Source organism: Canis aureus, chromosome 5 (assembly GCF_053574225.1).
Source record: "Canis aureus isolate CA01 chromosome 5, VMU_Caureus_v.1.0, whole genome shotgun sequence".
Taxonomy (NCBI): domain Eukaryota; kingdom Metazoa; phylum Chordata; class Mammalia; order Carnivora; family Canidae; genus Canis; species Canis aureus.
In genome coordinates, this window is record NC_135615.1 from 61,038,601 (window position 1) to 61,050,833 (window position 12,233).

Here is a 12,233-nt window from a genome sequence, read left to right on the forward strand (position 1 = left end):
GCTCACATGTGCACACATGCATGCTCTCTCTCTAAAGAAATTTAAGAAAAAGTAAATGCATTTGCTGCTGCCACCAGAGGAAAGGAATAACAGTTGAAATAAACAAAAGACAATACTTGGGAGGAAAAGCTGGGCTATATAATGCTCTGGGAATAAAGATTTGAACATCTCCCTCATATTACTGGGAATTTAGAAGGCATTGTGTATGTCCAGAGTGGGGAGCATGCTCAGAAAAGGCCTGAGATGCCCTAAGCTCTTAAATCTGGCTGACCTGAAGGCTCTGTTCAAACAGAAGGTGGAAACTAAGTAAGAGTTGTAAACTGTCTGACTGAGTGTTGAGGGCATGCTCCAACCATAATGCCCATCTTCAAAGATTGGGGGATTTTGTTTGTTTGTTTGTTTTAGACATTTATGAAAATCTCAGCTGACCCATAAAATTATTGGTTGACCGCTAAGATAATAGGAGAAAGACTTCAGTGGCCACACATGACCAAAAATAGTCAAAATTAGTACAAAAACATTTCTAAACAAATAGATGACAGCTACCAGAGCAAGCAGTAGCAATAAACCACAGAAAAGGGATAGAATCTGTTGTTCAGAGTTGCCACATTATAATATTCACAATCTCCAGTTTTCAACAAGGCATGCCAAGAGATGGGAAAGCATGGCCCACAGACAGGAAAAGAAGAAATTAATAGAAACTGTCTCTGAAGAACCTCAGACATTGGATTTACTAATGACTTTAAACCGACTATTAAATATACTCAAATAGCTAAAGGAAACCACATATAAAAAATTAAAGGAAACCATAAGAATGATGTTTCACCACATAGAGAAGCAATAGAGAATTTATAAAATTATAAAAAGGACCAAATAAACATTCTGACATTGCAAAATACAACATCTGGAATGGAAAATTCACTAGAGGGACTCAATGGCAGATTTGAGCATAGAGAAGAAAGAAACAGAGAACTTGAACATAAATTCATGGAGATTACTCAGTGTGAGGATCAGAAAGAAAAAGGAATGTAGAAAAATAAACAGAACCCAAGAGACCTGTGGAACACCATCAACATCCCAACATATGCATGCTAGGACTTCTAGAAGGAGAGAAGAGAAAAAAAGAGGTAAAAATAATATTTAAATAAATAATGATCAAAATGTCTCAAATTTGATGAAATATGTAAATATTCATGTCCATGAATTTCAGTGAATCCCAAGTAGGAGACATTCAAAGAGATCCACACAGAGACATATAATCAGTCAAACACCAAAAACAGAGAAATTCCTAAAAGCAGTAAAAGTGAATCAACTAATCATGTACAAAGTAGCTTCAATAAGATTAACAGCCAACTTCTCAACAGAAACCACAGAGGCCAGAGACAATAGAATGACATATTCAAAGCGTGGCGGGGGGGGGGGGGGATAAGGAGGAAAGCCTGCCAACCAGATTTCCATATATTTAAAAATGAAGGATTAATCACAACATTCCCAAATAAACAAAAGTTGAGAGAGTTTGTCACTAGTAAACCTATCTGACCAGAGATGCTAAAGGGAGTCCTTAAGGCTGAAGCAAAAGGACACTAGACAGTATCTCAAATCCACAAGAAGAAAAAACTCCACTACAGGTACTCATATTACTTATGTTTACTTATAGAAGTTAATATTAATTTATTTTTGGTTCTCTAATGTCTCTTTGTTTTTCTATATGACTTAAAAGACAACAAAATAATAATTATAAATCCATGTTTTCACATACAGTGCATCAAGATGCAATTTGTGACAATAACAACATAAAGGCACAAACTATAAAGGAGGAAAGTTTTTGCGTACTATTGAAACAAAGTTGGTATTAATTTGAAATAGATTATTTTAAATTAGGATGTTAATTGTAATCCCCAGGGCAACCACTTGGAAAGTAACTAAAAATATATATAGTAAAAGAAACAAGAAGGGAATCAAAATGGTACACTAGAAAATATTATCTAACACAAAAGAAGACAATAATGGAAGAATTGAAGAATAAAAAAGATATAAGACATATGGGGAACAAATACTAAAATGACAGAAATAAGTGCTGCATAATCAATAATTACACTAAACATAAATGGATTCTCTCAAAAGGCAGCAATTACAGAATGAATGGATTGTAAAAACAGTCCAACTGTATGCTGTCTATAAGAGACTCACTTTAGAACTAAAGATACAAATAGGTTGGAAGTGACAACAAATTCTTAGATACACAAAAAAAAAACAGATAAATTGGACTTCATTACAATGAAAAATTATTGTGCATCAAAGGGCAATATCAAGAAAGTGAAAGACAACCCACAGAATAGGAGAAAATATTTGCAAATCATATATATGATAAGAGTCTATTATTTGGAATATGTAAAGGACCTTCTAACTCAACAAAAAGCCAAACAACTCAATTCAAAAATGGGCAAAGGATTGAGTGGATATACAAATGACTATTAAGCACAGGAAAAGGTGATTAACATTACTAGCCATCAGGAAAATGCAAATCAAAACTACGGTTACATACCACTTCATACCCACTAAAATGGCTATAATAAAAGAACAAACAACAGAAAATAACAATGTTATTGAAAATGTGGAGAAACTGGAAATCTCATATACTACAGATGGGAATGCTAAATGGTACATTTAATGTGGGAAATGGTTTGGCTATTCCTCAAAAAAATAAAAATTGCCATGTAACCCAGCAATTCCACTCCTAAGAATATACCCAAGATAATTGAAAACCAGATGCTCAAGCAAAAATTATACATGAATGGTTATAGCAGCCTTATTTAGGGAGGCCAAAAAGTGGGAACAACTCAAAGGCCCATCAGCTGATGAATGGATAAACAAAATGTGGTGAATCCATACAATGAGTTATCATCTGACCATAGGAAGAAATAAAATACTGATGTGTGCTACAACACGATTGGACCATGAAAACGTTATGCTGAGTGAGAGAAGCCAGATACAAAAGGCTACATGTGTAATTCCATTTATATGAATTGTCCAGAAGAGGCAAATCTACAGTCGGAAAGCAGTCTCCAAAGGGCAGGAAGGAAGGGTAAATGGAGAATGACTGCATAAGTCATTCCCCACACAGTTTCTGTTTGGGGTGCTGAAAATGTTCTGGGTCTAGATAGATGGTTGTACAACATTCTGAATGTACTAAAAGCGACTGATTTACGTACTTACAAATGGTTAAAGTGGTGAATTTTGTGTTATGTGTATTTTACCTAAAACAAACAAATAAAACCAATGCTGCTATGAAAATGAGAAGGCAGGCCACGGACTGGAAGCAAATATTCACAACATAAGTATCTGACAAAAAATACATATCCAGCATGTGAGAACTCTTACAATTCAATAATGAAAATACAATCCAATTGCAAACGGATAAAAGGCTTGAAAGGACACTTCACAAAACAGGATATATGAAAGCCTTTTGGCACATGAAAAGGTACTCAACATTGTTAGTCATCAGGGAAATGCAAAATAAACCCCAAATGAGGAAACCATTTACACCTACTGGGATGGCTAATATTGAAAACACAAACCAGAAGTACTGCCAAGGATGTGGAATATTCAGAATCATGTACTACTGGAGGGTATGTAAACTGGTGCAACCATTCTGGGAAACTCCTGGTTTCTTATAAAATTAAATGCACACCTCCCCTGTTACTCGACCATTCTACTTTTAGGTATTTACTGAAGAGAAGTGAAAGCATATGTCCTTACAAATGACTTATTTATGGATATCCACAGTGGCTTTAATCATAATAGCACCAAACTAAAAAGAACCCAAAAGTCTATCACCAGGTTAGTGGGTAAATAAATTGTGGTGTATTCATAAATAGCATACTACTTGGTGATAAAAAGAAATCAGCAACTAATACATGAAATAACATGGATGAATCTCAAAAACATTACACAGAGGAAAAAGAAGCCAGACACACACAAAAAATATATATTGTGTTTCATTTATGGGGAGGTCAAGGACAGGCAAAATTAATCTGTGATGACAATCAATAAAAACACTCATGTCTCCTGGTAGAGTGACTACAAAGACACACCCAGGGTGATAGAAATGCTCTGTACACCTTGGCATGGTGGTTACAGGAATGTGTATACCTTTGTAAAAACTCACCAAACCGTATAATTAAAATCTATACTTTTTTATTGTTCATAAATGATACTTCAATTAAGAGAGAAAGCGAGAGGGAGATGCCTGGGTGGCTTAGTCAGTTAAACATCTGCCTTCTGCTCAGGTCATGATCCCAGAGTCCTGGGATGGAGCCCCGTGTCGGGTTCCCTGCTCAATAGGGAACTTGGTTCTCCCTCTCCCTCTGCCTCCCTGCTCTCCCTGCTTGTTATCTCCCTCTCTCTCTCTCTCAAATAAATAAAGAAAATCTTTAAAAGAGAGGGAAAGAGGGAGAGAATGAGGAGAGGGAGCAGAGATAATGAGTATTGTAGGGTCTTGTTAGAAGGGATTTAGAGAGATAAGCCAGTAAGCAGAGGGGAAGCTGAGACCAACAGTATGTGTGCCTGTGTGTGCCTGTGTATGTGTGTGTGTGTGTGTGTGTGTGTGCGCGCGCGCTCGCGTGCATTAACGGGAGACTTTGTAAGCATGTTGGCTACTGACAGCGGTGGTCCAGTAGAGAAAAATTGATGATGTAGGGAAGGTGGGCAGTGGGGGGAGGGGGGATTACAAAGCAAAGACCTTTAGCAGAAGACAGGTGAAGGGATGTTGGAAGCAGGGAATAACTTCATGTGGTTTGCCTCTGGACAATTGAACCAGAATCAGTAAGAGGAAGGCACAGGGAGGTAGATCTTTGTTCAGCAAGAAAGGCTTTTAGAGAAGGAAAGAACTAGTGCCACCTTAGACTACCCTGAGGGGTAGTAAACTCTTGTCACCCGGGGTGCAAGGGCTGCTGTGCCAGGAAGTTCTAGCCTCTGATAAGGAAAAGGGAAGTTGGCACATTCCAAGTCACTATTATCTCTGCGCCGTCCCACCCACGGGTATGGAGGGCCAGCTGGGTAGGGATGTGGGGCCAGCCCCCCCACCCCACCCCGCTCCCTTGAATTTCGCACTGGCCACAGGCCCTCTCCTACCTCTGTGCAGATGCTGGTGCACCTGTCTACTTCTACGAGTTTCAACACCCACCTGAGTGCTTAAAGGACACGAGGCCAGCTTTTGTCAAAGCCGATCACTCTGATGAAATCCGCTTTGTCTTTGGAGGTGCCTTCCTGAAAGGCAACATTGTCATGTTCGGTAAGGAATGGGCTACGGGGACTTCTGCTGGTGCAGGGACTCGAGCTTGGGATGAGCTGGGGAGAAGACGGGACTCGCCTGTTGTCAGCACGAAGTCCCTCTCCCATCCCACAATATGCAAGAGCCCAGAGGTGGTTAGAATTTAATCTATGGTTTACAGACACAACCTTTCCTTGGAAAATGCTCCCACTCTTATTTTTAGAAACCAAGGTGAAAAGGAGTTGCCAGCATCTGCTTGATGAGTGTTTCTCTTTGTACTAAAGCCTAAAGGGGTGGACATTTGGGGGACACTCAGGCAATCTAATTTTTTAAATTAAATTAGAACCACTTTCTTGCTTCTCTCTCATCACTGGTCTCACCCTCCCTGCCCTTTCCAGAACTGTCGATGAGGCTACCACCCAGGACTTTGAAAAGAAAAACAAAACAAAACAAAACATGTTTTTCATAATTCCAGCCCAAAGGGCTCTAGACCCAGGTGATCTAATGTAGATGCTTGTGAACTGCTACTGGCGAGGTTAGCTCATTGATTCTTGAATTTACAACCTATTCAGAGCCTAAAATAAGAAGCCAATCAGATGAGGTTATCCATAGGGAAAAAAAATTATAGGAACTACACGCTATAGATAGCACTAAAATTATTAAAGAATTGCACAATACCGGCTCTTGACCACTTCATGCTGGCGCCTCGGCAAGGACAGAGCCTTTGCATAAGTACGTTTGTGTGCTGAGGTTTATTTGTTATGTCACTTATAATTATTATAATTAATTATAATTCCCATCCTTATAATGCAGATAATAACACAACGACTACCTCTTAGGTTATCACAATGAGTAAGTGAAACAATTCTCCTAAGGCACACAATAAGTGCTTAATAATGTCACTGTTACTATTACGCAGCAGCCATCACTGAGCTCGTACTGTGGGACGGGCACAGGACTCTCCAAACGGGAGAAAGTGAACTACGTGTGTGTCAAATGTTAAATTCCTTAACATCCAAAGAGCTCCTGAAATCAGTGGGAAAAGAACAATCCCGTCGAAAACTGACTAACAGATACAAATAGTCAGTTTCTGGAAAAGGAGACATGAGTGATTTTTAAGCATGAAAGTCCACTTAACCTCACCCATAACAAGAAGATTGCACAGTAACTTTGAGTGAGCCTTTTTCATCTATCAATGTTGGGAAGAGCAATACATTTTACATAATGCATTTGTGTAGGTGTGGGGGGACAGACAACCTGATATATTAATGTAAAACTCTACCATATTTATTTTATTTTATTTTTTTATAAATTTATTTTTTATTGGTGTTCAATTTGCCAACATATAGAATAACACCCAGTGCTCATCCCGTCAAGTGCCCCCCTCAGTGCCCGTCACCCAGTCATCCCCACCCCCCCCACCTCCCCTTCCACCACCCCTAGTTCATTTCCCAGAGTTAGGAGTCTCTCCTGTTCTGTTTCCCTTTCTGATATTTCCCACTCATTTTTTCTCCTTTCCCCTTTATTCCCTTTCACTATTTTTTATATTCCCCAAATGAATGAGACCATATAATGTTTGTCCTTTTCTGATTGACTTACTTCACTCAGCATAATACCCTCCAGTTCCATCCACGTTGAAGCAAATGGTGGGTATTTGTCATTTCTAATGGCTGAGCAATATTCCATCGTATACATAAACCACATCTTCTTTATCCATTCATCTTTCGATGGACAACGAGGCTCCTTCCACAGTTTGGCTATTGTGGACATTGCTGCTAGAAACATCAGGGTGCAGGTGTCCCGGCGTTTCATTGCTTCTGTATCTTTGGACTCTACCATATTTAAAGTGCAGATAGTGTTTTCTCGAGCAATCCAACCAACTTCTAGAATCTTTTTCTGCAATTATACTTACACCCAGGCAAAAGTATAGGCACACACCGAAGCATTGCTTTTACCAGGAAAAGGTTGAAAACGATGTAAAGATCCAGCAACAGCGTACTGGATGTATGAATTATATATTCATATATAACAATAAATGGCAATAATGGAAGGTTAATAGGCGACAGGGTGGAACTATCCCCTGGATATGATTTCAGTAGAAAGAAAAAGATGCAGAACATGTGTTCATATAATACTGAATGTATAAAAAAGTGTCCACTTAAACCCTTGTGCATGTCTAGCTGGCCTTTGGAGGACACTCAAGAAGCTGGTAGCCATGGTTGCCTCTGAGGCTGGTAACTGGGTGTCGGGGGAAAGAGATGGGAGAGAAACTCATTGTCATTAGATTATCCTACCTGTATTTTGGATTTTGTACTTTGAGCAAATATTACTTTCTCAAAGAGAGAAATATAATAATTTATTATTTGATGGAGAAGTAGTGGAAAGGGAAGGGGGGGGTGGTCTCTGTCCCCAGGGAACTTGCAGCTTCACAGCTTCAAGCTGGAAGAGCACAGCCTCCTGCGCCATTGGAAGCCACCATTCCTTGGGTGAGCCGTGGCTGCTCTGGGCCTCAGTATGTGCAGATGCAAAACGAATGCATTGATTGGTGGGCTGGTGAGAGGATCCAGTGGGGAGATGTGAAGGTGATTCAGCAGATCTCAGTCACCTTGGCCTTCTGGTGAATCCGTGTGAGAGCCAGAGTTTGCCATTGTCTCCTTCAGAAGGAGCCACAGAGGAGGAGAAATTGCTGAGCAGGAAGATGATGAGGTACTGGGCCAACTTTGCTCGGACTGGGTAAGTGAGCCCCCACCCCCACCCCGACCCGTCCCCAGCCCCCAGCCCCGCCCCACCGCCCCGCCGGCCTCCTCCCCCACAGTCAGGTGTCTGAGGATGGAAATCTCACCCCACCCTCTGCCCTCACTTCCAGGGACCCTAATGGGGAAGGCCTGCCACTGTGGCCGGCCTACAGTCAGAGCGAGCAGTACCTGAAGCTGGATTTGAACATAAGCGTGGGACAGAAACTGAAGGAGCAGGAGGTGGAGTTTTGGTCAGATACTCTCCCCCTGATAATGTCCATGTCCACAGCACCCCCTGGTCCTCCTGTCCCCTTACTCTCCCTTTCTGTGCTCCTGCCTTTCTTATTCTCCTCTGCTCCTTGAGAAATTCTCGGTGATTTGGTTTTCCTTCTGCAGTTTCCCCTGCAATCATTAGCTCCATTTTTATGTTTAGCTACTTTGTGGATAAGCTGCTTTTTACTGATGTTTTATGGACGTGGGGATGATCCTTAGGGGACTTCTTTTCAATATCAAATAATGCTGCTTGCCTTGGAATGCCACCAGATTGCTTCAATAAACCTGCAGGAGAGCTGGCCTATAGGTTGACATCATAATGATCTTGTTACTAAGAGGAAACAAAATCAGAATGTAAAATATGTACAGGGGAGCAGAGTTTAATTCTGTGCTCAAAACTCTCCCCTAGCCCCCAGCATCCAAGACGAGGTGGACTTCCTATCACTGCCGGTGTGTGTTACCGGAAATATGAGTGCTCCAACTCCCAATCCAGGCAGGTTTCAGCCACAGTGAAGCATGGATGTCCTGAACATCAATGGTTTGAACTGGGTCTTTTCTCCAGCTCAAGACGTATGTATGGGAGGAGGGGTGAGGAGGCCAGAGAGCCTCCTCCTCAGCAGTGGAAACCAGAGATCCCCCAAGGTCAAGACCCCTGGTGGCAAAGTCAGGTCAGGAGAACATCAAGGAGAAAAGGTTTGCCTGATGGGGTGGAGACCAATCCATCCTTCAGTAAACCACACTGGGTGCCTGGTGTTTATCAGGCATATCCCCACTGGGGCTACAGAGGTGAACAAGACACGCTGTCCACCAGTGGTAGGCAGAGACAGCAAGCAAACATTCACACAAGGGAATATTCACACAAATTTGATAAGCTCACTAACGGAGAGCGAAGTGTTTCATGAAAGTGTAAAAGGGGGACCTAATTTAGGTGCGAGTCTTAGAAAGTTCTCTCTGAAGAAAGGACAAATTAAAGTCAACCAGATGATAGGGAGAATGCTGGACATACCAATATTCAAAAGATGCACTTTTACTTTTTGTATCATATTATAATTTAATGTTTAATTTAATATTCAATATATTTACATATTAATTTATAATTTATATTTAATATGTTAATATAGTTAATATAATTTAATATTTAATTTAATTCATAGTATAACTACATAATCCCTATTCTATCCATGTAATTTACCAGGGTAATTAATTTTTCTTTGTGATTGCCTCAGGATTACATGTGAGGTGCATAGAATAGGAGAGTTTCTGAAATGTCAGTAGTGTAGAGTTTCTCTGGGTCAGAGATCTCGGATTCCTGGGCTCAGTTTGGCCCCCAGAAATGTTTTGTTTAGCCTACGATGTCAACAACATATTGAAATTAATTTTCAGTTAATATGAAATTAGGGGAATTTCACTTTAAAAGCCATATTTCCAGCCCCTCCAGAGAAGAAGGAAAAGGAAAAGAGGAGAAAGGGTGAGGGGGAGAAGAAACCTGGCAACATTGGTGCTTCATTTCCATATGGTATCCAGGGCTTCTGACAGTCCATACACACCTTTGTGCAAATTAGAAGGTATCCTTTCTTCAAAACCCAGCCATCTTCCAGGAAATCATCATCATCATTGATAAGTATCTACATCTATGATATGAACAGTACATCTCTAAACTAGTGCCCTTGTGCAGTGCACAACCTACACAACTGTTCTCAGTGACCCCGATGGAACCACCTGCAGGAACTGAGTTGTGGCCACCCTTTGCAAAGACATAAGCTCTCAACTTTTCACAGTCCTCACTATTCCCCTTTGTCTTGTGCTTGGTCCATTTCACTTATTGATATTACCCAACCCCTGAAGATGTTCAGGTTTGGACCCCAGCCTCTCATTTTATAGAAATCTATGGAGAGGTGAAGGAATTCACCCAAGATCACTCAGTGATTAGCAGTAAGTCAAAGCCAGGCCTCAGGTCTCTTGTCTTTCCAGAGCAGGACTCTTTCTGCCATGCTGCCTGCCTCCCTCAGCATATGGTCCAAATCTGTTGGATTGTCTCTGGCTTAGGTGGTTGTGGAAGGGGTTGAATCAATAATACTTGGGGCATTTTCTAGTTCTAGGAAGAGGAACCAAGCCAGACACAAGCAAGCTGGAAATTCAGTTGCCTCTGCAGCTGCAGAAGGCTAATTTCTACATTGATATTTGGCTCTACTCACAGCTAGAAAACACCACTCAACTCATTTTTTAAAATACTATCATATTAAATGACATTACACTTATTTATATACTGTACACAGTCTCGGCATCTTCAAATATGGTTCTAATTTTGGTAGGTGTCTTGCAAGAGGGAGCATATTTCTAACTCATCCAGATACAGGGCCCTCTTTCCTCTTTATTCCTGTCCACATGCCACCAGATGTTGTACTGAGTTAAAGTTGAAATGTAAATGCCACTTGGCATCCTGGGTTTTTTTCCCATTTAATTCAGGGTTTCCTATCAGAAGTGTAAGTAGAAGAATCACCCGGAAGGTTTTTCCAAAATTCCAATGCCCAAGCCACTCCCCAGTCCAGCCAAACCTGAAACTTCTTAGATGGAACCTGGAAACATATATCTTCACTTTTTTGGCATTAGATGCACTCCCTTGATTAAGAACTGCTGAGTATTCACAGTGTGGTGGGTAGTATGTGTTTCAAGTCGCTAGAGGATCATCAAAGAATCAGCTTTCATATCTGTCTGATGTGGATATCACCATTTCTAGCCAGTGGCCTGCTCCTGGAACATTTATGGATATAATTTGATAAGCAGCTCTGAGAATGGAGTACTTTTACTTTTAAAAATTATTCCTGGCATTGGGATCTGCAGAAGATGGACCCATCACAGGCCATGCCCTTTTAAAATTTCTCTTCTTTTTGTTTTTTAAAAGATTTTGTTTATTTATTTGAGAGAGAAAGAGAGTAAGCAGATGAGAGAAAGAGCAGAGAAGGAGAGGGAGAAGCAGACTCCCTACTGAGCAGAGAGCCCGACGTGGGGATCAATCCCAGGACCCTGAGATCATGACCTGAGCTGAAGGCAGGTGCCTCATTGACTGAGCCACCCAGGTGCCCCTAAAAGGACCCTGAGATCATGACCTGAGCCGAAGGCAGGTGCTTCATTGACTGAGCCACCCAGGTGCCCCTAAATTGCTCTTATGTTCTACAAATTCACTTCCCCAAAGAGTCTCTTCACTTCCTTCTCATCAGCTACACAGCCCACCACTATAGAAACAGAAAATAGTTAATTACTTTCTTATTGTAAATTAAACAACTTATTTTTTTATAGAAAATCTCCCACCCCCCACCCCCGCGTACAATCTTGGACCTGAATCACTAAGTCAAATCAAATCGAACACAACTCTGGAGACAAACCAAATCTTTGCCTGTGAACTCCCTAACGTGCAGCAGAGGGCAGCATTATAAAAGGGGAAAAATTGCTTTCCTCCCCTCCGAGGCTCCTGAGGTGCTGGTGATGTGATACTGCACAACTTGGAAGGTAAAGAAGACCAAACAAAATAGTTACATTATAAACAATTCTATTTATCATTATTCCTTTTTTTCTGTGGCACTTGGAAAAGGGAAAATTCTAAATTATAACCTGAAAAGTCTGACTTCAATGAATACACTCAACAGGCAGAGCAGAGGTTGGAACTAGCAGGTTTTTTCTTTCCTAACTTTTGTACTTTCTCATCAAGATCTGAGGAGCCCACCCGAAATGGGCGGAAAAGTGGTGGGGTCCCTCCCTGGTGCCTCCCTGTTCCTCTTCCTTCAAGGGCCCTTTAGACTCCAGACCTTTCTGGCCAACCCCAAAGCCCAACTCCCTGCTCCGTGGTCCTGGCTGCAGGTAACAGATGGGCAGAGATGGGAGGGGGTGTATTGTCACATCGTGTATGACATTTATTCACATAGTATGTGGTTACAGGTTTTGTTTTGTTTTTTAAA

General features: G+C 41.1%; 1 protein-coding gene across 2 annotated transcripts in view; it reads left to right on the forward strand.

The window, feature by feature from the left end:
• CES5A (carboxylesterase 5A) overlaps window positions 1-8,586 on the forward strand; it is a 30,497-nt gene extending 21,911 nt beyond the window's left edge. For both annotated transcript variants that reach the window (XM_077898381.1, XM_077898380.1), the window contains 3 exons: window positions 5,144-5,293; window positions 7,933-8,005; window positions 8,139-8,586. In XM_077898381.1, coding sequence (XP_077754507.1) covers window positions 5,144-5,293; window positions 7,933-8,005; window positions 8,139-8,370 — 455 coding nt within the window. In that variant the 3' untranslated portion in view covers window positions 8,371-8,586. The remainder of the gene's footprint in view (window positions 1-5,143; window positions 5,294-7,932; window positions 8,006-8,138) is intronic.
• The last annotated feature ends 3,647 nt before the right edge of the window (window positions 8,587-12,233 follow it).